Genomic DNA, 27,798 nt, shown 5'->3' with positions numbered 1-27,798 from the left:
CTCATTGGTTTCTTGGTTGCCTGTTCCCTGATTGCCTGTTCCTTGGTTTGTTGTTCCCTGGTTGGTTGTTCCTTGCTTTGTTGTTCCATGGTTGGCTGTTTGTTGGTTTCTTGGTTGCCTGTTCCTTGGTTGGTTGTTCCTTGGTTGGTTGTTCCTTGGTTGACTGTTCGTTGGTTTCTTGGTTGCCTGTTCCTTGGTTGGTTTTCCTTGCTTTTTTTTCCATGGTTGGCTGTTCGTTGGTTTCTTGGTTGTCTGTTCCCTGGTTGGTTGTTCCTTTGTTGACTGCTCCTTGGTTGGTTGGCTGTTTGTTGGTTTCTTGGTTGCCTGTTCCCTGGTTGGCTGTTCCTTGGTTTGTTGTTCCCTGGTTGGCTGTTCCTTGGTTTGTTGTTCCCTGGTTGGCTGTTCCTTGGTTCCTTGGTTGGCTGTTCCTTGGTTGCCTGTTCCTTGGTTCCTTGGTTGGCTGTTCCTTGGTTGCCTGTTCCCTGGTTGGCTGTTCCTTGGTTTGTTGTTCCGTGGTTGGCTGTTCCTTGGTTGGCAGTTTGTTGAGGCAACTGTTGTTGTGATACTGGGCTATACAAAAATAAATTGATTGAAATTGATTGATTGATTGTTGGTTTCGTGGTTGCCTGTTCCCTGGTTGGCTTTTCCTTGGTTTGTTGTTCCCTGGTTGGCTGTTCCTTGGTTCCTTGGTTGGCTGTTCCCTGGTTGGCTGTTCCTTGGTCCTTGGTTGGCTGTTTTTTTTGGTTCCTTGGTTGGTTGTTCCTTGGTTAACTGTTCCTTGGTTCCGTGGTTGGCTGTTCCCTGGTCAATCAAGAAAGGAAAGGGGCAGGCTATAATAGCTCAACAACCAGTGGAAACTCAGCTGTTCATCAGTTTCCATAGTTACTCTGATGACACTCAGCCTTGCTCTCTGGCCTTCCCATAAAAAAAAAAAAATTCATCCATCCATCCATCCATCTTCCACCACTTACCCGGGGCCGGGTCGTGGGGGCAGCAGTCTCAGCAGATGCCCAGACTTCCTGTCCCCAGACTTCCTGTCTCCAGAACACTCCCGCCTATTTATCCCCACTGACAGTGCAACACACTCCCCTACGTCACCAAACCCCGCCCCTTCTAATGTGAGGTAACTCCCTCCCCACAGACACCACATAGTATTCCTTGATTTTCACGTGGACCTTCTGGTCTCTCCTCTGGTCCAGGAAAAGCTGAGAAACTCGGCCCATCCACATTTACTGATTCATTTTGGATCCACAGCCTTTCTGGAGCGGCCCCTGGTGCATGCTGGGATATTGAACTTGTCCACTGTTTTTTTTTTATTATATGTCAGTAAAAACAGACTCAACAGTTTCCTTTTATTGATGAAGTCGCTGAACAGACAGTAAACAGGAAGTCCACCGACAGGAAAGGGGGCGCAGCTTCCTGTGCACTACTACTTCTATATTCAGATGCAGTGTGCTAAGTATGCTAATGCTACAATTGAGAGGCTATGTTCATGCAAACATCTCTCCCTAATCATGCACGTTTATACATGCTAATGCTAAAATGTTTTTGATCAAGCATTAGCCAGACTGAGCCAAATGCTAATGCTTATATGTTATTGATCAGTCATGAGCCTGACTGAGCTGACTGCAACATGCTAATGCTAATATCTTATTGATAAGCATGTGCTAGACTGAGCTAATTGTTATGTGTAAAATGCTAAACGCTAATTCTTCCTGCTAATGCTGCGTAATTCTATAAGCTGCAGCTCTGTTACTGGTGCTACATGCTAATGCTATTTGATACGCTCTGTGCAAATGCCAAGTGCTAAAGCTACATGCTAATGCTATGTGATATACTCTGTGATTATGCTACATGACAATGCTATGTGATATGCTCCATGCTATTGCTATGTGTATGCGCTGTGCTAATGCTACATGCTAATACTAGCTACAACAGGCAGCAGGTGGCCGAGGGTTTGGCTCTGAGAAGACTCATCAGGTGCAGCTGAAGGTTGAAATCCTGGAGATCAGCTCGGTCCCGATCCTGGTCCTTGTTCTGATCCCGGTCCTGGTCTTTGTCCCTAGAGGTGACGCGGTACGACGCGCACGCCTTCCCGACGTTCCTCAGGGGTTGTAACCCGGCCCGACGCAGTCCGGACAGCGGAACGTCTCCTGATGACGGAACCCTGGTGGGTCAGAGCCACCAGACCGGACCGGGTCCCCAGAACCCGGATCACCGGGGAGTACACGTACTGCACGTAGAGCAGGAGTCCTGGAGAACACACACACTGCGTCACACGCACACGTACACGCACACACACGTACACACACACACACACACACACACGCTGGCTCACCTGAAGTGACGTTCCACACTTTCAGCGTTCCGTCTTTGGAACCGGTGAACATGAACCGATCGCAGTCGGAGAACGAAGCGCAGAGGATTCCTTCAAACAGTGGACCCTGAACGCAACACGTCATGTCGGCATTTAGTGGAGCCTGTTAGCTTTTAGCATTTAGCTTTTTACAGGGTCTGTTGTTAGCATGTACTCTCACTGCATGGCACTCTCACCTTGTACTCCATGGTGTGCTCCAGGGTCAGCGGTTCGAGCGCCCACAACCTCTGCACGGCGTCCTCGGACCCCACCAGTGCCAGGGTCCCGCCGTTTCCGCCGCCACGCAGGTGATGGCGCCGCGGTGCGACTCCAACTCGCGCGCCGCGCCGTCCCCGAAGTCCCGCACCACGGCGCCGCACGCCGTCCCGTACAGCAGACGCTCGCCGGCCAGCAGCGCCGCGGCGGTCAGCGGCGCGTGCAGCAGCTGCAGCGGGACGCTCCGCAGCGGACCCCCCCGCCGGGGCGCCGTCGCGACTGCCCAGCGCGAACAGGCGCACCGCGTCCTCGTGCGCCACCGCCAGCCGCCGCTCCTGCGCGCATGCGGCCAGCGCTAGCACGCGGCTGGCGCTCTCCGGCGCGGGATGCCGAGCGTCTCCTGAGGCGTCGCTAACGGAACAGCAGAACTGTCCCGCCGTCCAGACCGCAAGCTAGCAGGCGGCTCTGCTGTAGGATCTCCAGGACGCTAATGGTGGCAGAGACGGCCAGGGGTGGGTCCAGCAGGCCTGTTAGCATGTAGCATATAGCATGTTAGCATTACATGTTCCACAGAGGGGGTCCAGCAGGCCTGTTAGCATGTAGCATATAGCATGTTAGCATTGCATGTTCCACAGAGGGGGCTCCAGCAGGCCTGTTAGCATGTTAGCCCTCAGCCTGTTAGCTCTCCCCCTGCTAGCATGTTAGCATGAGCTAGCGCTCACCGGTCTGGCTGCTCCAGCTGCTGACCTCCAGGTGACCCGGGTCTCGGACGTAGAAGACCCGGTCCCGTCCTGGGTGAGCGCCGTGTGGGCGGAGCCGGCCGGGATCGGGGGGCGGCCGTGCCGCGAGTCGTACTTGGTGTTCCAGACGAGGACGGCGGGCGCCGCGGCCGACGCCGACAGCAGAAGTTGTAGTAGAAGCGCAGCGCGGTGACAGGCGCGTCCGAGCCAATCAGAGCGTCCAACAGTGCGCCTGTGGTCACGGACCACACCTGCACAGAGAGGGGTGGGGCGTCTGGAGGGGGAGGGGCTTCGGGCTGAGATAGAGAAAGAGGCGGGGCTTACCCGACCACCTGGTCGGCGGCGCCTGTGGCGACGAGGCGCCCGTCGGACGAGGCGACCGCGGATAGGACGACATCATCGTGAGGGAGGCGGAGGAAGAGCGTCACCGTGGCAACGGAAATGCGGAAGAGACAGAGGCTAAACTCCGCCCCTGTAACACAGAAACCACTCAGCAGGAAATACACACGGAGGGGGAACACACGGGGCTCGTACCTGCCAGCAGAACGCTCTCATCCTCGGTAACCGTTAGCAACGTCGGTTCTGCACGAACTCCACAGATGAGTTTTCTCCATGGCCAAATCTGGAGAACCGACGAAGGAAGAGATCCAGCAAGTTCAGAACGTTCTGCCGTACTGCTCTGCTCTGGTCTGGACAGCAGTTTGGTACGATGATAGCTACGAAGTTTTCTACGATGATTTCTGCGAACTTTATACAATAATTTTGACGAGGTTTTTCGAGGTTATTTCTCCGAACTTTTGCGTGACCTTTCGTAGAATGATTGTAGGAAGTTTTGTGTGATCTGTTCCGTTCTGTTACCCACCCGGTGCAGGAACCCCAGTTTGGACACCACCAGGACGTTCCCTCGGTTCTGTAGCGTCAGGCAGACGGCGGGCGTCAGCTGACGTTCCGCCGGTTCCACCGCCGTCTCCGTGACTTTGGCTCCGCCCACAGCCGGATGTATTCGGATGCGACTGAAGTTGCGCACGGACACCACGCATTCTCCCAAATGCCGAGCACCAGCTCCGCCCCCTCGGTTCTGGCGATGCTGAGGGGGCGGACCTCCAGCCCGTCCACGGCCCAGCCCTTCACCTGCAAACAGGAAGTCATTCGTAGACCCTGCCTCTCCTCCTAAACCCCGCCCCCTGGGCTGGTACCTGCTCCGGTGTAGACAAACATCAGGTTCTCGCTCAGCTGGAGGGTCACGAGTGAGGTCCTGGGTCCACAGGCCCCGCCCCCTCCACGCACAGGAGCTCTCCTCCAATGAGACTCCACCTCCTTAGGGAGCCGTCAGCAGCCAATGACAAGCAGTGGCGGAGCTTTCAATCACTCTGACAGACAGGAGGCTACAGCAGGAGGAGGAGGCAGAGTTACTCTTGTTGTGTTGTTGTGGTTGTTAGCTAGTCATTTAGTTGCCCATGGTAAAGCTCTTGTGGATGGCGATGTTCCTGTCAAGGTGTCCTGGATAAGGTTCTGAAGTGGTGCAGAGTTATTTCATATTTTGTGTGTCGTTCTAGTTGAGGCATATTTCTGGATGTTGTTGAAGTTTAACATTCTGTATTTTTGAAGGATTGTGCAATGGCGGTATTGGCGCGGCTTCTTGTCTAGAATTACATCGGGAAAGAGAAGTGGTCCGATGTTGGAACCTTGTGGCGGCCAGTGTCTGTGGCTGCAGTATCGGATGTGGTATTGTCGATACGGACGCATTGGGTCGTCCAGACAAGTTGATTTTAGCCAAGACAGAGTACTTATGGACAATTTAAGATGTGCTAGTTTGTTAAGTAATGGATGACCTACAGTATCGAATGTCTTACGCAGATCTAAAACTCCTCCGTGATCCAGACTCTGTTTTATTGTCTCAGTGAGTTTGGGTTGAGTGGTTAGCCCGAAACCCAAACTGCAGGGGATGTAATAATCCTTCATCCTCCAGATGTTGTGTGAGTTGCTCAGTGACCACGTTTGTAGTGTCGTTGTTGATGTCTTGTTTATTTCCTGCTTTATGAATAGAACGATAGTGGCTGTTTTTTAACGTGTTAGGGAAGGTGTTTTCAGCAATAGATTGATTTATGAGTTTTGTTATGGGTGGAGTTAGAATATCTTTTTATGTTTTTATAAAATTATCCTCGGACCGTGAGCTGGATAGTGAGGGAGGATTTTATTCACTTTAGATTCACTTGTTACTTCTAATTGTATCCGTTTTTGTTGTTTATTATGTATATTATAATTTCAATACCGCATGTCTGAGTAAAGTTTTTGTTTAAAGTTTGTACTGACTGAATAAAGTTTAAATTAAAGTAATTGCATTGTTGTTGTGGTTGTTGTTGTTGTTGTTGTTGTTGTTGTTGTTGTGGGGTACCGGTGTGACCCAGCAGGCGATGGATCAGGTGTTGGTCTACGAGGCTCCAAACCACTAATGCCCCGTCATCCACACCGGCAGCTAGCATCTTCAGCCGCACGCTAACATCCAGGCAGACCACACCTGAAACAGGAAGTGTCAGCATGACATGTTAGCAGGAATTAGCTATGTACAGAATCAAACAGGAAGTGTTAGCATGGAATGTTAGCTTGAATTAGCTATGTACAGAGTCAAACAGGAGGTGTTAGCATGGAATATAGCTTGAATTAGCTATGTACAGGGTCAAGCGGGAAGGGTTACCATGAATTAGTGGCATACAAAGTCAAACAGGAAGTGTTAGCATGAATTAGCTAATACAGAGTCGAACAGGAAGTGTTAACATGGAATGTTAGCTTGAATTAGCTATGTAAAGCTAACCTGAAAATAGCATTTTCAGAAAGACAGTCACTGTGGCTCTGCCCACCTCCCGTTGGTGCCGTTAGCGTGTGCGTTAGCGCCCCCCCTGGCTGCTGCAGGAAGCTCCCCCGTGGAATCAGAACCGGTTCCGAGCTGTCCAGCAGACGCTCTTCACACTGAGTGCACAGCCGGCCAATCACGTCGGGAACTCGGTGGCTAACGAGGAGAGGCGAGCGAGCAGCTCGTGTGGAACAGAGAACCGTCTGAGGAACAGACAGAGAACTAATGGCTAACAGCTAATGGCTACCAGCTTGGTGTGGAACAGAGAGAGAGCTAATGGCTAGCAACTAAGAGCTAGCATTGTGTTGCTCGGTGTAGCTTTGTTGGCTAGCTGATGCTAAGTGTAGCTAGCTGTTGATAGCAGATGCTAGCTGACCGACATGTCCTTGCAGGAAGTCCAGACCAGGTCTCAGCAGGACCAGGCGTCCCGGATCAGGGTGTCTCGGTGCAGTCCAGTCGGTCTGCGATGTGGTCCAGGTCAAAGGTCACGCTGGTGACCCCACAGACCCGGGTCTTAGTGAACAGGAAGTCTGCACTTCCTGCGAAAAAAAAGAAAAGTTAGCATGCTAACAGTTATATCTGTGTGTATTCCCTGTTAGGGGCGGGGCTTACCGACCACTTCCTGCTTTAGCTCCTCCCACATGCCGGCGTGCAGCAGCTGATAGGGCAGCTCTTTCAGCTTTCGCACGTTAGCCAATCCTGCGGCGAACCACAGTGGCTGGGGCGGGACCTGCCGGGGAGACGGCCAATCAGAGAGCGGCGGAGCATGAGGTTTGCGTCGAGCCGTCACCGTGGTTACCTTCCTGTCGGAGAGGACCAATGAGAGGCCGGGGAGAGACGCCGGCTTCAGTTTTCCCGCCCACCGGCCCAGGAAGTAATCGGCCATGTTCCTGTGGCTCCGCCCCCTCTGTTCCGGTGCCAGTAGCGAGACGCCACGAAGTCAGAGATGCGGCTGATGGAGAGAGGTCAGAGGTCACCTGAGGAGGAGCATGGGCTACGAGGACGGAAGGGGGGCGGAGTTACCGGAGAAGAGCGAGGAGCGCCGTGCCGCGGATCCACCGCTCCTCCAGGAGTCCTGAAGGTCCCGGCGTAGGCGGGACCAGAGGAGGGGGGGCAGGCGAATCAGGAGGGGGATGGGGGCGGGGACAGCCGGTATACCTCACTGATGACATCATCATCCAGGGACAGGAGGTCCCGAAGCTCCGCCTCCAGGAGGCCTTCCCTGAAGACATGAGACTGGTTTGAAACGTCTTGATCTGGTTTAATTAACCAGTTTAAAAAGCCGGTTTGAACCAGTTTAACCTGGTTTAATAAACCACTTTGAACCAGTTTAACCTGGTTTCATAAACCAGCTTAATGAACCGGTTTGAACCAGTTTAACCTGGTTTAAAACCAGTTTAACCAGTTTAACCTGGTTTAATAAACCAGCTTAACTGGTTTAACCTGGTTTAATAAACCAGTTTAATAAACCGGTTTGAACCGGTTTATTCTGACTTAAGGAACTGGTTCATGAATCGGTTTAATGTGGCTTCATAAACTGGTTTGAACTGGTTTTATCTCGTTTCATAAACCAGTTTGAACCAGTTTAACCTGCTGTCAGAAATCGGCTTGGACCAGTTTCACTGGGGTAAATCAACCAGTTTAATCGGGTGCAACCATTTGAATCTAGTCTGAACCAGTTTGGTCCAGCTGGAACCGGCCTGATCCGGTCCGCTCCTCACCTGGCCAGAGCGATGTATCCTAAAGCTCCGCCCACCAGCCGCGGGCCGTGCCTCCTCTCCAGCGCTAGCATCATTAGCATTAGCATGTCCTGCAGGTCGGCGCCCAGCCGAAGCTCCGCCTTCGCCGTGAAGGACGCCCAGCGCAATGCCACCGCCACTGCCAGCCGCCCGTACAGAAGGCCGCCGCTGGCCGCCTCCAGGCTCCGCCCCACCGCCTCTCTCTGCTCCGCCGTTAGCTTGCGTCGCGCCACTCCCAGCCACGCCTCCACAAGCCGCTCGCCGTCCTCCAAGGAGACCCCGCCCACCCGGAAGAAGCAGCTGTCGTCCAACTTGAGCCGTGCGTTAGCGAGTGCCATGCCGCCGTCGTCGGCGGACGCCAGCAGGTGTACGTTGGGCGGGAGCCGCGCGGGTAGCCAGCGCAGCTTGCTAGCATGGCAGTGGTCCGACAGCGAGTCTAGTGAGTCCAGGACAACCAAGACGGTGGCGCCGCGCGCGATGCCTCTCTCAGCACATCCAGGAAGTCGCGCCGGCTCGGCGGCTGTAACGGCGGGGCCAGCTGGAGGGCGGCGCACAGCTGGCGGCACACGCTGAGGATGACGTCGTTGATGTCGGGCGCCAGCGGGTGTCGCGCCGCCAGCAGCCGGATCACCACGATGGTTGTGCCTTGCGCTAACGTCCGCGCTAGCCGGCACAGCAGCGCCGTCTTCCCCATGCCGGCGCCGCCGTGCACCACCAAGGGGGGGCCTCTCCCACACGGCCAGGCGGAGTTCCTCCAGGAGCCCGTCCCGCCCCTGGACGCCTTCGGCCAATCGGGTGCAGAGCTCGTCGTGAAACCGCGCCTCCTCGTCCTCCTCTAACGACGATCCGTCGCTGCGGCAACCGTCAAGCTCCACCTTCAGATGAGACATCACTTCCTGGCAGAAGGCCGTCAGGTAGCGGCCATGTTCGGGCTTGCGGGGGTCCGCCCCGGCCCCGCCCAGCTGCACGATGTGGAGGCGGGGCATGGCGTGCAGCCGTGACTTGAGCGCTGCCATCAGGCTCCGCCCCTCACCGTCCACTGCTGCGTGCAGCAGCCGCGACAGCCGCCCGGGACCCTCCGGCTGGCGGGGGTCCTCACGGAGAACCGCCAGGACCGAGGGGCCGGGGGCCGAGGATAGCCCCGCCTCCAGCTCCTGCTCCAGGACTGCAGGGGTCAGAGGTCACACGATGCCAACGGTGAAGCCAGTGGAAGAGCAGGGTCAGTGTTGCTACTGCTAATGTGAGCGCCATTGCTAACACTAGCATTCGCACAGTTGCTAATGCTAGTTTTAGCACCATTGTTAGTGCTAGCATTTGTGCCAGTGCTTAACTAGCTTAGCTTAACTAACTTTGAAAATAGCAGCTTTGCACATTTCTAATACTAACATTAGCACCATTGTTAATTGTAGCATTAGAACTCCTGCCAATCCCAGTGTTCAGCCACCGGTAATAATAGCATTCGCCAATGCTAGCATTAGCGCTGTTGCTAACACTACCTGAGCTGTAGAAGTCTCTGGTCTGCTCCGCCGTCACATCCCCGTCGTCCCGTGCCTTGCTAGCTGCACTGCGCAGCAGCTGCAGCAGCCGTGTCTCGGTTAGCCGCCAAGCCAACGCGCTTGTCACGGCGCGGCGCCGCCTCGGGTCGGGGGTCGGCGTAGTGCGGGGAGGGGGCTGCGATTGGCTGGAGGATGTAGGTAGGCGGAACTTGGTTGCTGTCCAGCAAGTACCAGCGGCGCAGTAGCTCCGCCCCCTCGGGGTCCGTCACTCGGGACAACAGAACCTGGAAGATCTCCTCAGAGATCTGGGGGGAGGGGTCTCTGGCCATACCTGTTCCCTAGGAGGGCCTGGAGAACCCACAACGAGGAGATGGGGTTAGCATGGCAGCTTGCTGTTAGCACAGCTGTTTGATTTTCATAGTCAGCAGACAGTTTGCTGTTAGCAGTTAGCAGACTGTAAGCTGTTAGGAGACAAGTGGCAGCTAGCCATGAGTCATTAGCTGTAGCATTAGCAGAGCTATTGTGAGCATTAGCCGCTAGCTCACGATGAAGCTAGGTCCCGCCGACAGCCTCCTGCTGGCCTCGATCTTCCTTCAGGATCTCCACCGTCTCGTGTTCTCCGAACGGAACGCTGCGCAGACCCCAGCAGGGGTCCACCATCTGCGGGGGTCACAGGTCATCAGGGCCGAGGGTCAGAGGTCGAGGAGCTGCTGGGGCTCATGCTACAGACCTCAAAGTTCAGACCGCGAGCCCGACAGAAGTCCAGGAGTTCTGGAGAAACTTTCTCCAGCAGAACCCGGCGCTCCTGAGTCATGTCTGGAACGTTAGCATTAGCATTAGCAATAGGTAGCATGTTCCTAACTGAATATACCAGAAGCATTAGCAACAGTTAGCGCTTAGTTAATGAAACATGAGCATTAGTATTAGCTCTTTGAACAGTTAAATCAGCTAGCAGCAGTTTAGCTAGCAGCCTGTTAGCGGTCAGCACTCACCTGCTAGCGCTGAGCTTACGTAGACGCGAACCATGTTGGATGAGCGTCTCCGTCCTCCCAGCCCGTCCTGAAGACTGATGTCCTGAGGGTTCAATTCTCGTCCCGGTTCTCTCCTCTTCCTCCTGCAACGTTAGAACGAGCAACAAGCTAACAAAAATATTGGAGAACTAGATAGAGATATGCTAGTTAGTAGCTAATGTTGCTGTCTGCTAGTCTTTGGGCTGGTTTATGGTTAGTTTCATGCTGGTGAGTATCTAAACTGGAGCTAGCATTAAGAGTACTTTGTAGCTATTTTACGCTAGTTTGTTGCCAAATTGAAGGTAGTTTTAAGCTAGTCTATAAATAGTAGCTACATTGAAACGAGTATTTAGATAGTTTGTAGCTAGCTAGTTGCTAAATTTAAGCTAGTACTGAGACTATTTTGTAGCTAGTTAGTAGCTAAATAACAGCTAGTTTTTAGACTAGTTAGTAGCTTGGTAGCTGATTTGCAGCTTGTATCAGACTACTTTGTAGCCAGGTAGCACCTAAGCTGAATCTAATATCTAGACTAGTTTGTAGATAGTTAGTAGCTGAATTGAAGCTCGTATTTAAGCTAGTTTTTAGCTAGTTAGGAGCTAAACTGAAGCCAGTATTTAAGCTACTTTGTAGCCAGTTAGGAGCTAAATTGAAGCTAATGTAAGCTAGTCAGTAGCTAAATTGCAGCTAGTATTGACACTACTTTGTTGTAAGTAGTTAAATCAAAGCTAGTATTTGCACTACTTTGTTGTGAGTAAGTAGTTAAATTTAAGCTAGTAAGCTAGTAATTTAGCTAGTTTGTAGATAGTTAGTTAAATTCAAGCTAGTAAGCTAGTAATTTAGCTAGTTTGTAGCTAGTTAGTAGTTAAATAAAAGCTAGTATTTGCACTACTTTGTTGTGAGTAAGTAGTTAAATTGAAGCTAGTAATTTAGCTAGTTTGTAGCTAGTTAGTAGTTAAATAAAGCTAGTATTTGCACTACTTTGCTGTGAGTAAATAGTTAAATTGAAGCTAGTTCTGCGGTGGAGCACCACCTCACCTGCGTCCATCTTCTTCTTGGTGTTGATCTGATTGTGACATCGTCAGGTGTGACCCTCTCCCCCCCGTTACCAGGGCGACCGGGCCATCCAGCCAATCAGGAGTCAGAAAACCTGTTTACTGCGGATTGTCAGGAGGGTAGAAACCCCTGGAGGCCAATTAAAGCTGGGAGAACGCGTGCAGCAGGTGAAGGAACCTTGGTATTAGAATGTTCTCTCTCTCTCTTTGGGTTCTCCTGATGGCCACCGGTTCTGGTTCCAATTCTGCTTTTGTTGCTCCTCCTTTGTCATTCTGTTTCTTGTTCTTTCTCATGTTTTGTCTGTTGTTTTTTTTTTTTTTTTAACTATATTTTCATCTTTGTAATGATCATTTCTAATTAAGTTTGTTTGTTACTGGGTCAGTTTTGTGTTTGTGTTTTTTTATTGGGTCTTTTTTTGGGGACTTGTTAGTTTTAGTTCATTTTTGTTTGACCAAATCAACCAAAAAAGAAACTTTTTTTATGTTTTCAATCATTTTTGCTTGTTAGTTAGTTAGTTGTTTTTTGGGGGTCAGTTGTTGTCAATGTTGTTTAATTTTGGTCATTTTTTTCCTTTTGTTTTTCGTCTTGAAATCATTTAAAATACTTGTCGGTCAGTTTTGTTTATATATTTTTTATATTGTTATTATATATAATTGATATTATTTGTATTTTTTGGTAATTGTTTTTGGAGTTAGGGTTTCCTTTTTTTTTTTTTTTTTTTGAGGGGGAGCTTGTATTTATTGTATTGTTTTTATGTCTTTACTGACCTATCAGGACCTCTCCATTGCACGTTTAAAGATCTGTATCTTACTTTACCAACCTGTCAGGACCTGTTGTTTGTATTTTACTTTACTGACCTGTCAGGACCTGTTGTTTGTATTTTACTTTACTGACCTGTCGGACCTGTTATTTGTATTTTACTTTACTGGCCTGTCAGGACCTGTTATTTGTATTTTACTTTACTGGCCTGTCCGGACCTGTTATTTGTATTTTACTTTACTGACCTGTCAGGACCTGTTGTTTGTATCTTACTTTACCAACCTGTCAGGACCTGTTGTTTGTATTTTACTTTACTGACCTGTCAGAGGTTATTTGTATTTTACTTTACTGACCTGTCAGGACCTGTCCAGTACATTTCTGCAGATCGATATTTACTTACCAACCTGTCAGGACCTACTCGTTATTTTCCCGGAAGTGCTTGTCGCGGCTTCCGGTGGCTAGTCGGCTAGCTCGGAAGGCTCTTGTAGAACCGGTCCAGATGGCGAACCGGACCGTGAAGGACGCGAACAGCATCCACGGGACGAACCGCAGTACCTGGGGAGAAGATCATCCGGACCCGGATCTACGAGTCCAAGTACTGGAAGGAGGAGTGCTTCGGTCTGACAGGTCAGTTAGCAGTTAGCTGTTAGCAGTTAGCAGTTAGCATCAGTCCCGGGTCCATTCAAAGAGCTGTGAGGACCAGGTTCTATGTCCTGCTTCTCTGGTCCTGGTTCTAAGTTCTAGTTCTCTGGTGCTGGCTCTAAGTTCTGGTTCGAATCCTGGTTCTCTGGCCCTGGTTGTAAGTCCTGCTTCTTTGGTCCTGGTTCTAAACAAGGGTTCTCTAGTCTTGGTTGAAAAACCTTAATCCTCTGGTCCTGGTTTTAAGTCCTGGTTCTGTGGTCTGGGTTCTAAACCCTGATCGTGGGTCTTTGGTTCTAGTCCTCTGGTGCTGGTCCTAACTAGGGCCGACCGATTCATGGGCCAGCTGGTATTCTGGGCCGATATGAGCCTTTTACAGAACAGTCCTCATCCTGCAGGTTTTTGCCGACAGAACGATACAGCATGTCAGTTCTCAGAGAACAGCGGATGGAGTGAAGTGTCGGAGACATGCAGAGTAATGTCCACCAGAGGGCGCTCTGACCCCTTTACATCCTTACCCCTAAATTCCACTGCGTGCGTCTCCGCTCAGCTGCGCTCCGTTTTGTCAGAACCCACAGCTCCGCTCCGCTGCGTCTCTGTTCCGCGGCCGGAGAAGCTGAGCAGCCGTGAGCTGTTTAGCATCGACCTCCAGAAGCTGAGCCGTCTGGGCCACACTGGCGTCTTTCTCTGTACATCCTGGTAGAAAGGATGACTGGGGTCATATAAAATGTTATGATTCTCCACTTCCAAAATCAGCATCTCTCCATCCGGCGGGAGCGCTTGTTTCTACCCCCGCGCATTCCAGGCAGGCGGTGTCTCCAGTTCTGTCCAGTTCTGTGCCAGTTCTGTTCTGGACGTGCCTTCTGCAGCACTCAGTGTTGCCAGATCTGTTCGGTAGAGTTTGGAGCCAGCGGGATGACAGCAGCACGCTTCAGGTCTCAGTGGATTTGGCAGCAGAACAGCCCAAAGCGGCACTTTGGAACAAGCAAAAAAAAAAAAAAAAAAAAAACCCTCAACTTCTGACTGCCAGCATTGACAAGAGACTTTCAAAATAAAAAGCGAAATAAGCGGATCTGGCAACTTCGCTGCACTTTGACCGGGCGGCAGTTACTACAGCTGTTGCTGCGATGTTGGACTTGACCAGGAGAGGCAGCAGTGTGCTGCGAGTCTGCCGGAAATGAGAAGAAGAAGAACAGCAGAGAGGACATTAGCCCGAGAGAGAGAGAGAGAGAGGAGAGAGAGAGAGAGAGAGAGAGAGAAGCCGAGAGAGAGAGAGAGAGAGAGAGAGAGAGAGAGAGAGAGAGAGAGAGAGAGAGGAGAGAGAGAGAGAGAGAGAGAGAGAGAGAGAGAGAGAGAGAGAGAGAAGAGAGAGCGCGTCTATCCGTCCAGACGAGCGGAACGACAGGCTGAAAAGCAGCTGTGAAATGAATCCAGAAACCAAGAACCGCGGTCCCTGGGGGTACGGTCCCCTGCTGAGCGGACCGAACCGAAGAACCGCGGTCCTGGGGGTACGGTCCCCTGCTGAGCGGACCGAACCGAAGAAACCGCGTCCCTGAGGGGGTACGGTCCCCTCTGAGCGGACCGAACCGAGAACCGCGGTCCCTGAGGGGTACGGTCCCCTGCTGAGCGGACCGAACCGAAGAACCGCGTCCCTAGGGGGTACGGTCCCCTGCTGAGCGGACCGAACCGAAGAACCGCGTCCCTGAGGGGTACGTCCCCTGCTGAGCGGACCGAACCAGAACCGCGGTCCCTGAGGGGGTACGGTCCCCTGCTGAGCGGACCGAGGGGTCAGTACTTTGCTGTCCCCCGGCGTCTGACTGTTGGTGACCGTCGTGTTCAAACCGCAGCTCTGTCACAGACGACTTTCTGACTGAAACTGCTCGTTCTGGGGGTTCTGGGGGTTCTAGCGGAGCTGGTGGTGGACAAGGCCATGGACCTGCGCTTCGTGGGCGGGGTCTACGGGGGAACATCAAGCCCACGCCGTTCTGCCTCACCCCTGAAGATGCTGCAGATCCGCCGGAAGGACATCATCGTGGAGTTCATCAAGAACGAGACTTCAAGTGGTCCAGCTCCCGTCCGGGTCCGGTCCGGTCCCACTCTTCCTGACGGGTCTCTGGGTTCTAGGTACGTGCGCTGCTGGGGGCCACCCTACATGAGGCTGACGGGGACCGCCGTGGACTGCTACAAGTACCTGGAGCCGCTCTACAACGACTACCGCAAGATCAAGAGCCAGAAACCGCAACGGGGGTGAGTCCTGGTCCTGGTCCTGGACTGGGTCCTGAGTCTGGATAATGAGTCCTGGGCCCGGTCCTCAGAGGTTCTGACCGTTCTCCCCAGAGTTCGAGCTGACCCCGTGGACGACGTTTCATCGACGAGCTGCTCCACGCCGAGCGGGTCTGTGATGTCATCCTGCCGCGCACTGCAGGGGGCGGGGCCAGAGAGGAGGGGCGGGGCCGGGGTCCCGGTGGGGCGTGAACTCTGACCCTGTGTTCCGGGTTCCAGAAGAGGCAGGTTCTAGAGGAGGCGGAGCTTCTGGAGCCCCGGGTCAGCGCCCTGGGAAGACCTGGACGAGGTGGAGACGAGCGAGGACGAAGACGAGGACGACAAGGTAGCTAATGCTAACAGGAAGGACAAGGACCAGGAAGACAAGGTACTAATGCTAAGAGAAAGGACAAGGACCAGGAAGACAAGGTAGCTAATGCTACAGAAAGGAACGAGGACACAATGTAGCTAATGCTAACAGGCTAATGCTAACAGGAAGGACGAGGAAGACAAAGTACTTTCTGCTAACAGGCTAATGCAACTATGCTAAAGCTAACCACCCGTCGCTAAAGCCATGTTGTGTCGCGTCCCCGATCCACAGGTGGAACGTCTCCAGACACGGAGCCGCACAGGCGTGGTTACCGTGACAATGACCGCCCCCCCCCCCCGCCCGTCCCCGTTCCCCTGCCGCGGTACCGCCGGAGCCGCTCCCCACGCAGGAGGAGCCGCTCACCAGAGGCGCAGGTTAGCATCGCAGCTAGCTTCTCCGCTAAGCCAGCGCAGCCGCTAACCTCCCTGTGTCTGCAGTCCGTCGCCCCGTCGAGAACGTCACCGCAGCAAGAGTCCACGGCGCCACCGCAGCAGGTCGCGAGACCGCCGCCACCGCTCCAAGTCCCCGTACCCAGAACCTCCTAGAACCTCCTTAGAACCATAGCCTCTGTGGAACCCCGCTAACCCCCGTCTGTTCCAGGTCATCATCGGAGTCACCGGCACCGCAGCCACTCCAAGTCCCCCGACAGGTCGGTTCTCAGGCGCCAAGGTAGCTAGCTAGCGTCTGCTAGCATCGGCACAGCCAGAACAGTTCTCCAGTTCTGGTTCTTCTGTGTTTCAGGAAGAAGAGCCACAAGAAGAACCGAAGAGGGAACGAATGAGAACGGCGTTCCTCTGTTCCTGCCCCGAGCGTCCTGTCCAGTTTCTGTTAGCATCGTTTCATGTTCCACATGTTCTGCCAATAAAGCTTCCTTTTTCAACTCTGACCAAGCCTGATTGTTAGCAGCTTATGCTAACACGTAACGACTTAGCTGCCAAAGCTAACCTGTAAAAGTCTGTTAGCAGATAATGCTAACCTGTGACCGACTGTCAGCTGCTAACGCTAACCTGTACAAGTCTGTTAGCAGCTAATGCTAACACGTGAACGTCTTATCTGCCAAGCTAACCTGTTACTGTTGGCTGCTAACGGGGCCCGGGCGGCCTCAGCCTGAAGGGCGACGTGGTCCTGACCTCCGGGACCCCCCACCCACCAAGGGAACCGTAGGGGCTGGGTGCAGGGTGGACTGGGGGGCCGGTGGAGACTGGGGGGACCGGGTGCAGGGTGGACTGGGGGCCGGGTGGAGACTGGGGGGACCGGGTGCAGGGTGGACTGGGGGCCGGGTGGAGACTGGGGGGACCGGGTGCAGGGTGGACTAGGGGGCCGGGTGCAGGGTGAATTGGGGGCAGTTGACGGCAGGGGCCTGGAGACCCGGTCCCTGGACCCAGACACTGGCTCTAGGGGCATGATGTCACCTGGTTGGGGGGAGGAGCCTGAGCTGGGTCACAGCGTTGCCGTGGTGACAGGCAGGGTCTGGTCTGGTTCTCTTCCAGCCCCACAGCTCAGCACCAGGTGTGGACCAGAGGGTCTGGTCCCTGGTCCTCCGGGTCGTGGACAGGTCCGACGGGCCGAACAGCAGTCAGAGACCTGGACTTCCTGGAGTCCCTGAGAGGGGGGGGGGGGCTGGACAGCGCTCCATATGGGGACTCCATGGTTCTACTGGGGGTCTTCAAGGCCCACTAGGCAGAGACAGGTAGACCTGGAGGGGGACCTCTGACATCGTGTTGTGGACACTTGGGTGAGAGGAGCAGAGCTGTGGAGAGGAACCGGACAGACCCGGCAGAACCAACCTGCTGGAGGGTTTTCAGGATTCTACAGGTCTCACGTGACAGGTATCAGTCAGAACATCAACAGAACGTTCTCTCTGCTCCCTGCCTGTAGACACAGAGCGTCTCCCTGAACTCGTCAGGAACGTTCTGAGGAGGGACCTCCACGCTCACGTGCTGGACACCGAGTACGCCGCCACACGTCATTGGCGTTAGCTGCTAACGTTAGCCGGCGGAACCGGAAGTGCGTCTCCGCGCTGACGTCATCACAACGCGTCATGGCGGAGCTCCGTGAGGAGGCCGCCGCTCAGCTGCACGAGGAGGACGAGTCCGAAAAACGTGAGTAAGAACCGTGAGAGGAGAACCCGAGAACGTTCGGTTCGGACCGGAAGAGGGTTCTCCACGTTCTGAGTGGAGGCGGTGACGTAAGCGGGGAGAGGCGCGGGAGCAGAGAGCGCGGGAAGCTGGGGAGGGCCCCAGCACGGAGCTCCGCGAGGGGGACTAACACAGTTCAGAGGAGACCAGGAAGAGACCCTGCTAGAACCCTGATAGAACCCTTACAGGAGAAGAACCTGATAGAACCCTGATAGAACCCTGATAAACCCTTACAGGAGAAGAACCTGATAGAACCCTGATAGAACCCTGACAGGAGAAGAACCTGATAGAACCCTGACAGGAGTAGAACCTGATAGAACCCTGACAGGAGTAGAACCTGATAGAACCCTGATAAAACCCTGACAGGAGAAGAACCTGATAGAACCCTGATAGAACCCTGACAGGAGAAGAACCTGATAGAACCCTGACAGGAGTAGAACCTGATAGAACCCTGATAAACCCTGACAGGAGAAGAACCTGATAGAACCCTGATAGAACCCTGACAGGAGAAGAACCTGATAGAACCCTGACAGGAGTAGAACCTGATAGAACCCTGATAGAACCCTGACAGGAGTGGAACCTGATAGAACCCTGACAGGAGTAGAACCTGATAGAACCCTGATAAACCCTGACAGGAGTAGAACCTGATAGAACCCTGATAAAACCCTGACAGGAGTAGAACCTGATAGAACCCTGACAGGAGTGGAACCTGATAGAACCCTGACAGGAGTGGAACCTGATAGAACCCTGACAGGAGTAGAACCTGATAGAACCCTGACAGGAGTAGAACCTGATAGAACCCTGATAGAACCCTGACAGGAGTAGAACCTGATAGAACCCTGACAGGAGTAGAACCTGATAGAACCCTGATAGAACCCTGACAGGAGTGGAACCTGATAGAACCCTGACAGGAGTAGAACCTGATAGAACCCTGATAGAACCCTGACAGGAGTAGAACCTGATAGAACCCTGACAGTAGAACCTGACAGAACCCTGACAGGAGGACAGGAACAGAATAAAGACTTGATGTTCAGGACTGGAGAACACAGGAGGTTCTGACTGCAGAACCACCAGAGTCTGAAACAGCAGGAACAGTACTGGATTATTAGATACAGAACTTTGGACGGCCGGGACAGAGCTATCGGTTAGCATCAGAGGCTAACCATTAGCCTCTGATGCTAGCTGTCAGCCTCTGATGCTAGACGTCACCCTCTGGTGCTAGCCGTTAGCCTGTGATACTGGCCGTCAGCCTCTGATGCTAACCGTTAGCCTCTGATGCTAACCGTTAGCCTGTGATACTGGCCGTCAGCCTCTGATGCTAACCGTTAGCCTCTGATGCTAGCCGTTAGCCTCTGATGCTAACCGTTAGCGTGCCGTTCTGTTTCCAGATGACAGACATGTCTCCATCCAGGCTACCCTGGAGTCCTTGGAGAGCCTGGTGGACCTCACCTCCGGTCAGTTCCTTCAAAATAAAAGTCTCTGGTCGCCGTGTTAGCATGTGATGCTAACTAGCTTGCGGTGTGTGCTCAGCGGGCAGGAAGTCGTGTCCCCTGTGTCCGGAGGACAAGTTCAAGTCCAGCTACAGCCACAAGCTGAGGCGCCACCTGTCCAACCTGCACTGGAAGGTCTCCGTGGAGTTCAAAGGTCGCCGCCGCCTCCTCTGCTACCATGGCTAGCTAACCAGCTAACGACCTAACGGGCTAACCAGCTAACCAGCTATTCCGGCTCTGCTGCTTCCAGGTCTCAGGATGTGTATCTGCCACCTGCCCTGCAGACCCCTGAAGACCGGGTCCGGGTCTGGGTCCGGGTCCGGTCCGGACCAGGTGAGTCCTCCTCCCTGGCCCCGCCCCTTTCACCCTCCACCATCTCTAAACCCCGCCCCTGCAGGCCGGCGGCCGCCACGGCGCCCACTACCACTGCGTGGTGTGTTCAGGGACCATCGGCCGGCGCACCGACATGGTGGGACACCTGCGTCGCCACGGCAACCGGGGGGAGACGGAGGGCAGTTACCCCGGCAACGCAGAGCCCGCCCACCAGGGGGAGGGTCAGTCCGGTCCCTGGGTGTTCAGTTCACTGTGTGTGTGTGTATGTGTGTTTACTTAGTGTGTGTGTGTGGGTTCTCAGGGTTCCACCGGATGAACGAGTCGAATGTCGACATCCAGGTTCTGCCGAACTTCGGTTCTCCTCAGCGGAGCGACACGTACTTCAACAGCAAGATGAAGATCAACAGGTACACAACCAAGTACACACCCGGAGTTCACACCCCAAGTACACACCTGAAGTACATACTTGAACTACACACCTAAAGTACACATATGAAGTACACACCCCAAGTACACACCTGAAGTACACATCTGAAGTACACACCCCAAGTACACACCTGAAGTACATACTTGAAGTACACACCTGAAGTACATACTTGAACTACACACCTAAAGTACACACCCCAAGTACACCCCCCAAGTACACCCCCCAAGTACACACCTGAAGTACACATCTGAAGTACACACCCCAAGTACACACCCGGAGTACACACCTGAAGTACATACTTGAAGTACACACCTGAAGTACACATTTGAAGTACACACGCCAAGTACACCGAAAGTACACCCCAACTACACACCCCAAGTACACACCTGGAGTACACACTCCAAGTACACACACCAAGTACACACCCAGAGTTCACACCCCAAGTACACACCTGAAGTGCACAACCTGAAGGACACACTCGAAGTACACACCTGAAGAACACACTGAAGTACACACCCCAAATACACACCTGGTAGTACACAATCTGAACAATACCCTGAAGTACACACTTGAAGTACACAACCTAGCGAGCTGTGTACTGTGTTTCCTTGTGTAACCAGTTGTGTACTTTATATTGTGTTGTTCAGTGTGTTGTCAGTTGTGTGCATTATATTGTGTTGTGTAGTGTGTTGTCAGTTGTGTAGTTTGTGTGGTGTTGTGTTGTGTTGTGTTGTTCTGTGTTGTGCTGTGTGTAGTCAGTTGTGTACTTTGCGTTGCAGGCAGCTGGTTCTCTGCTGCGTCTCAGTTCTCTCTCTGGAACGTCCCCTGGACTGCCTGGACGCCTTCGGAGCCACAGGTTTGGAACCGTGCCGCGCTTCCTCCAGTCGACGTCGCGGGTGACGTCACTTCCTGTCTTCCGCCGCCAGGCATCATGGGACTGCAGTGGGCCACGCAGCTGCGCGGCGCCGTGCGCGTCACCATCAATGACATCAGCGACGTGTGCGTGAGGAACATCCGGGACAACTGCAGCCTCAACCGGGTGACCCCCAAGGCCCCGCCCCCCGACCCCAAGGCCCCGCTCCCCGACCCCGACGGGCCGCCGCCCGCCGCCGGGGTCGCGGTGGAGGTCGCCAAGATGGACGCCAACGTCATCATGCACCTGAGGGCCTTCGACTACATGTGAGTAAGCTAGCTGTTAGCGTTAGCCACAGAGGGCAGTTTGCGTTAGCTTTAGATTAGTGTTAGCATCGCTGGAGCTTGCTATCATGTTAGCCTCTCATATCTAACATGTTAGTCAGGCCGTTTCTCAGTTCTTAGTCCGCGAGTGCGCACTGGTGGACTTGGAGAGTACACGCCTGTTAGTCGGACTTCGAGTCCAGACTTTCGACGAGGCGAGAACGCGTCGAAGTTAATGCGCAGTTGGAACATGCGGACTTGATGACTTCATCGTGTGTCTACAGCCGATATCTGAGAGTTTTCATTCATTCGTACATTAAAAGATGGATCAAAGAGCAACAGAAGACGAGTGTTTATAGCGGCCAGTGATCAGGAAGCATTAGAGGAAGAGAGGAGCTGGTGTGGAACACGTTTATAAAGCAAGTCGCTGCATTAAAAATTGGAAAAAGGTTAAAATGACGATACAGGATGATCTACACAGAAAAATGTGGCAAAACAGCTTGTACCTGTTCTGTGTTATAAACGCTGTGTGTAATACAGAGCTACTCTCTGCCCTCCTGAACAGCTGTTCAGTTACTGTTTAACGACTTGGAGCTGAGCTCAGAAGAACAGCAGCTGATCAGACGTTTCTACAAACACAATTATTTCACTTTGTTTTCCTGCCTGTCCTCCCTGAGTGTCCTCTGTCCTCCGTCTGCTCCGGTCTTCATGATGCATGGATTTACATGAGTCTAATAGACATTATATAGCTGAACACATCAGTATGACCATTCAGTTCTCTCCTCAGCAAACACATCAATGTGTTCCACTATTGAGCGAAGACAGATAATCAGAAACAGATGTCTCACAAAAAATGTATTAAACTTCAACAGAACCTTCAAGAATAAAAGCAAAAAAAAGTGGAACCATCAGGAAGGTTTAAAAAATGACATGTTTTTAAAAGTTCTACAGTTCTTCTTTTATTTACCAGCAACAACAACATGAACAGGTCAGTGATCAGGAGGTCATGTGACTCCAGTCTTCAGTGTTGAGCACAGATCCTACAGATTCTGCTCCAGGAAAAATCCCCTGATGGAGTCAGGAGCTCCGGTCTGGTTCTGCAGGGTTCTGGACCGTCCTCAGTGTTGAGGATGAGCTGAAGAACCTCATCTCAGTGATCCACTTCCAGACCGGAGCCGGAGGAACCTGGAGCTTTGCTGTCCTGGTTCAGGCGTTTCTCTGTTGATGGAGCCACGTCAGAACTCTTCCTCCTGCAGAACCACAGAAACATCTGTTCCCTCAACAGAGAGTTTCCCCTCCGTCACACTGAGGGGTGTTTGTGACGCCAGAGGAGCTTTACTGAGGTCTATACTGACAACCTGGGATACGATGAGGTCCTGGTCCTGCTCAGATCCCCCATGAACCAGCTGGTCCTGCTCAGATCCACCATGAACCAGCTGGTCCTGCTCAGATCCACCATGAACCAGCTGGTCCTGCTCAGATCCACCATGAACCAGCTGGTCCTGTCTCCACCAGCTGGGTTCTGCTGGGTGGAGGTTCAGACTCAGACCTGCAGAACCAGGAGCCTTCATGACTCCAGACTGCCACCTGCTGGAAGGAAGAAGCTTTATCTCAATAACCAGAAACCCAAACATGAACACAGTGAATTCTTACTATAACGTCACAATACGCCCATCACAGGAAGCCTCTCTGGTTCATTCAAAGTACAGAACCAGGTCTGATACCTTCAGATTCTGCCTCTTACATTTAAAGCTTGTTTGGCGTCACAGCCGACCCTGCAGACGTCCCAAAGTCTCTGAGGAGGACAAAAAATGAAGAATCACACACTACCAACTCAGTATATTACTCATACCTGCATTAATTGAAGCATGGAAAAGCAAACCTCCCTCCATCCACATCTGGCTGCAGACCACCTGTGGACCAGGTTCTGGTTCCTCAGTGGTCCCTGGATTGAAACAGTTCTGGTTTTAGTCCGAATGCCCAACATTCACCAATATGACCAGTAGAAGCCCTTTACGAACTGGACCGCTGCTGCCGGGGGCTCACTTATTGGGGGGGGTGCGCGTGCCTCTGAGGGAACATGTCTGCTTTAAGTGACGCTTAAGGCATAGCGCCCCCACGCTTCAATGGTGAGGACAAGTACTGCATGCAGGTTGGCCTCTTTATTAAAGTGAAATAGTGATGCGCAAATCATCCATTAAAATTGGCCTGATTCTGCATATGATCCATGATTATGATCATACTGAATCAATAGTAATAAATTAAAGGAAATGCATGAAGGAAACAGCATTTTTCCAATATTTAGCCCCCCCCCCCAAAATTTCACAAATCATGTGTTCAGGGGGCTCATGTCTCATCAAGGGGGGCTGAGACCCCCCTGGCCCCCCATAGTTCGCACCCTGGCTATATCATGTTTAAGCACGGCGGAGAGTCGCAGCCTGCTGAGCGCCGGCTCGCCTCCTGAAGCCGTCCGGGTCCCCAGACGTCCGAAATCGTTGGAAAAAAATGTCAAATAGCTCGATGTGGACAGACTGACTCCATATCAACATTCTAAACAGCTGTATTCTCGCCTAAGACGCCGTTAAAACTACGTTCTGTTAAACAATAGCGCTAACATTTCAGAGTTTTTTTACTCGCCTCTGTGTGTTTACTCCTCCGGCATGTCTTGCGAAATGCATTCTGGGTAATTTCGCTTCTCAAGTCTGCACAAGTCTGGTCCGATGCAGACTCGGTAAAGTGGGCGGAGTTAGTCACATCCGGGTATTTCATGCGTACTTGGTGAGATGCGTACTTTGAATTGGAACAGTACTTGGTCTCTGACTGATGACGTTTCACGAGTCCGTGAGTTCACAAGTACAGAGAAGTACGCGTATTGAGAAACGGCCTGTTATTGCTAACATATTAGCATGTTGTAACTAACCTAATAGCATTCTATAGCTAACCCATTAGCCTCTTTTGGCCAACATGTTAGCATGTTGGAACTACCATAAAGCATAGTGTAACTGACCCGTTAGCCTCTTGTAGCTAACATGTTAGCATGTTGTAACTAACCTAATAGCATGGTATAGCTAACCTATTAGCCTCTTGTAGCTAACACGTTAGCATGTCTGTACCGCTCATGCCACCCCCTCCCCCACAGACACCTGGATCCGTTCGGTTCTCCCGTCAACTTCCTGGACTCCGCCTTCCGGAACGTGCGCAACCTGGGCGTGGTCTCGCTCACGTGCACAGACACGGGCACGCTGTACGCCAAGACGCCCGACGTCACGCTGCGTCACTACGCCGCCCGGGTGGTCCGCACCGAGTACTACAGGGAGCTGGGGGTGCGCGTGGTGGTGGGGGCGGCGGCCAGGTGAGGGGGCGGGGCTATGGGGGTGGAGGGGCAGTGGCCAGGTGAGGGGGTGGGGCTTCATCATGAGGGGCGGGCTTCCATGCAAGCTAGGCTCTGCTAGCGTTAGCTGTTATCTTGCGGTTCTCCACAGGTCCTGCTAGCATTAGCCGTTAGCTTGTTCTCCACAGGTCCTGCTAGCATTAGCCGTTAGCTTGTTCTCCACAGGTCCTGCTAGCAGTAGCCGTTAGCTTGTTCTCCTTAGGGCCGCGGCTCGCTGTAACAAAGGAATCCAGGTTCTGCTGGCCCGCTCTGGAGCACCTGGTTCTCGTCGTCCGGGTTCTGCGCGGACCGTCGCAGGCCGACGAGTCGATCCGGAAGCTGCGGACGCTGACGCACTGCCAGTGGTGCGAGGAGCGGAGTCTGGGCGGTGAGTGATGACATCATCAGGGCAGGCCAGCTTTGGTACTTAGCATTTACCATTAGCTTGTCATCATGTTGAAGCAGGTATTACTAGCATTAGCTTCCCTCATACCGTTGTATTGCCTGAGTTAGCATCATGCTAGCATTAGCTTGTCCCCCAGACTCGCTGCCCTGCGGCTGTGACGGAACTCTTCCTGGGAAGACGGCGGTGCAGCTCGGCCCCCTGTGGTGAGGACGCTCGCCGCGCCGCGGTAACCCCGCCGCACCCCACGCTATGCTAACGGCGGCGGCCGCGCAGGGCCGGCTCTCTGTTCTCCAGCCACTTCCTGAAGAAGATGCTAACGGCGGGCAGCAGCGCGGCCTGGACGACGCCGCGCCGCTCATCAAGACGCTGCTGGCCGAGGCCGAGTGTGGGGGCGGGGCACCGAGGCAGACGACCAATCAGAGCCCACAGGTCAGCCCTTCATAGTATCAGAGGAAAACATGTTTGTTCCATTATTTTTCTCTTATTTTGAAGTGACTTCCTGTTTCCCCTCCAGTCCCCAAGAGGCGCCGGGCTGAGAAGTGGGCGGAGACCAAGTGGGCGGAGCATCCGCCGTTCTACTACAGCATCCACCGCCACAGCATCCGCGGGAAGAACATGCCCAGGTGGGTCTGCTAGCGTGCTAGCGTGTTAGCACACTAGCAGTTCTGATGCGCTAACGCTCTGCGTTCCAGACTGAACCGGTTCCTGCAGTACCTGACCGACGCCGGGTTCCGCTGCAGCCGCACGCACTTTGACCCCACCGGGGTTCGAACCGACGCCACGCTGACCCAGTTCAAGGAGGTGCTAGCTCAGCACAGCGCTCCCACAGCTAACGCTAGCAGCCACGAGAGCGGCTAACATCCACTGCTAGCATAGCTAATGCTAGCAGCCAGGAGAGCAGCTAACATCCACTGCTAGCACAGCTAACGCTAGCATCCAGGAGAGCGGCTAGTGTTAGCAATACTAGCTTGACACAGTGCGCCCAATGCAAACACGGCTAAAGCTAGCCACCAGGAGAGTGGCTAGTGTCTGCTGTCCTAGCTCGATACAGCACGCCTAATGCTAACACAGCTAATGCTAGCTAGTGGCGAGCCCCTGCGTGAACCCTGGACAGGAAGCCCCGCCCCCAAAAACTCAATAAAAAGGTTTTATTTCCCTCATGCCCTGTTTGTTGTTTGACTCCCATCATGCACCTCACCTCATGACACTCCGGCTGTGTGTGGATGTGCACCCTGTGTGTTAGCTAACAGGAAGGTTCCCCTGTTAGCTAACAAGAAGGTTCTCCTGTTAGCTAACAGGAAGGTTCTCCTGTTAGCTAACAGGAAGGTTCTCCTGTTAGCTAACAGGAAGGGCTATAAGTGGCTAATAATAGCACTGTAGCTAACACAGGCTAACAGTAGCACTGGTATTATCTCCAGCAGGCAGCATGTTCACAAGAGGACAGGAGTGAATCTTAAAAACCTCATCAAAATTAAAACTAAACCTGCAGCAGAACAAAAACCCACAAGAGTCAAATGTGGACTGTTAAATATCCGATCCCTCTCCTCCAGATCCTGCTGACTGGTGACCTAATAACTGATCATCATTTAGATTTATTAAACCTCACTGAAACCTGGCTCAGGAAGGATGAAGACACTGAGATGTCTAAATGAAGCAACATGTCAACTATCATATTCTCCAGAATCTGGCCGAGGCGGTGGAGCAGCGTCCATCTAGAACTCTAAACCTCTAATCAGTCCTGGAACTGAAACTAAGCATAAAACCTTCTAGAGTCTCACTCTGAATCTCACTAACTGCAGCTGGAAAACACAGAAGCCAGTCCTGCTGGCTGGAGACTACTGGAACTCCTGTTATCAGGAACCAATAACTGCCTAAAAAGTCTCCAACTGGTTCAAAACGCTGCAGCAAGAGTTCTCACAAGAACCATATCAGCCCAATATCAGCTTCCCTTCACTGCTTCCTGTTAAATCTAGAATAGAATTCAAAATCCTCCTCTGAACCTATAAAGCCCTGAACAACCAGGAACCATCAGATCCTAAACAGCTGTTAGTCCCAGACCGTCCCAGGAGAACGCTTCCTTCTCAGAGTGCTGGTCTGCTGGAGGTTCCTGTTCTCTAACGGCAGGACAGGAGCTCTTGTTCTAGGAGGTTCAGTTGTTGTTGAGATGATGTCATCAACGCGCGACACCTGTTGCTGAGAGCGCGAGCTGGATCGATCAACAGTCAACATGATTTTACATGATCCCCTGACTTTTCTGCTTCTAGTGGATTAAGAGGCGACCGGACTCCCTTCCCTACATTCCTGGCTGCTGCTCGCTGAAATCGGCGCTCTGTCCGAACGGTTTCTTCGCTCTTCAGTGAAACGTGCTGGCTCCACACTCGGCATGCAGCGAGACAAGAGCGCGCCAGAGGGGTCAAAACATACTGGCCTGGCGACAATGTCGAAGACACAGTAAGCAAACAAATGGATGCTCTTTTCCAAGATAGTGACTTTATCAGTGAAATCACTAAAATCTTGGTGGATTCCCTGATAGAGCCCATCAAGAGGGCTATCACCGATTCCAGGGCGAAGAAACAACTGAAAGGGAAAACGCAGAAGATGAATCAAAAAACGTATATAGACCCTCAATCTTGAGTTATGCACTATTCAACAAAAACAGGGCTGGGAAAGTGGTGGTGGGGTGTGTCTGTATGTAGACCTTCGCCACTCACTGACCACCAGGGATGATCTGTTTATCAAGGATGGGCTCTCCGATTCTTTATTTGTCGAACTTCATATCAAAAATGGCAAAAACATAATAGTTGGGGGGAACTATCGACCACCAGATTCCCACCCACATAATTTCTATGTTAATCTGGACGAACTTTGAATTGTATAATAAATAAATCAATCAGTTCCAAATAAATCTTGGAACTCGGTGTAAATGTCCTGATGCAGCATATTATGCTCTGACTCAGGAATCAGGTG

General features: G+C 52.6%; 4 protein-coding genes across 5 annotated transcripts in view; 3 read left to right on the top strand and 1 right to left on the bottom strand.

The window, feature by feature from the left end:
• Positions 1-27,798, top strand: part of LOC115382203 (NLR family CARD domain-containing protein 3-like) — a 617,169-nt gene that overhangs the window by 396,767 nt on the left and 192,604 nt on the right. The gene's annotated exons all lie outside the window — the stretch shown is intronic.
• LOC115381323 (NACHT domain- and WD repeat-containing protein 1) lies at positions 1,930-11,484 on the bottom strand. The gene is given in 40 exon segments (XM_030082603.1): positions 1,930-2,108; positions 2,111-2,158; positions 2,161-2,253; positions 2,339-2,444; positions 2,554-2,651; positions 2,654-2,832; positions 2,834-2,954; positions 2,957-2,992; positions 2,995-3,099; positions 3,295-3,360; positions 3,363-3,476; positions 3,479-3,563; positions 3,642-3,784; positions 4,171-4,362; positions 4,365-4,443; positions 4,578-4,666; positions 4,669-4,707; positions 5,714-5,830; positions 6,171-6,308; positions 6,311-6,349; positions 6,352-6,366; positions 6,540-6,598; positions 6,600-6,702; positions 6,776-6,893; positions 6,963-7,084; positions 7,087-7,115; positions 7,187-7,235; positions 7,238-7,291; positions 7,294-7,385; positions 7,885-8,377; positions 8,380-8,624; positions 8,626-9,067; positions 9,399-9,520; positions 9,522-9,707; positions 9,709-9,746; positions 9,944-9,992; positions 9,994-10,058; positions 10,129-10,214; positions 10,391-10,512; positions 11,444-11,484. Coding segments are annotated over 40 exon segments (4,596 nt in total).
• prpf38a (pre-mRNA processing factor 38A) lies at positions 12,656-16,430 on the top strand. The gene is made up of 9 exons (XM_030083931.1): positions 12,656-12,847; positions 14,767-14,919; positions 14,984-15,106; positions 15,197-15,284; positions 15,362-15,467; positions 15,723-15,865; positions 15,929-16,016; positions 16,088-16,140; positions 16,233-16,430. Exons 1-9 carry the CDS (start codon positions 12,720-12,722, stop codon positions 16,392-16,394), a joined length of 1,044 nt encoding a protein of 347 aa, XP_029939791.1. The 5' UTR covers positions 12,656-12,719; the 3' UTR covers positions 16,395-16,430.
• Positions 17,432-25,985, top strand: trmt1l (tRNA methyltransferase 1-like). Its single transcript, XM_030083914.1, is given in 15 exon segments — positions 17,432-17,593; positions 19,018-19,083; positions 19,160-19,273; positions 19,370-19,452; positions 19,517-19,673; positions 19,754-19,859; positions 20,659-20,735; positions 20,806-21,058; positions 24,195-24,407; positions 24,649-24,690; positions 24,692-24,813; positions 24,968-25,034; positions 25,105-25,154; positions 25,157-25,454; positions 25,524-25,985. Coding segments are annotated over 15 exon segments (1,875 nt in total). The 5' UTR covers positions 17,432-17,532; the 3' UTR covers positions 25,690-25,985.

Source organism: Salarias fasciatus, chromosome 23 (genome assembly GCF_902148845.1).
Source record: "Salarias fasciatus chromosome 23, fSalaFa1.1, whole genome shotgun sequence".
Taxonomy (NCBI): Eukaryota; Metazoa; Chordata; class Actinopteri; order Blenniiformes; family Blenniidae; genus Salarias; species Salarias fasciatus.
The sequence above is the reverse complement of the archived record's forward strand: the minus strand, read 5'-3'. Positions and strand labels throughout refer to the sequence as shown.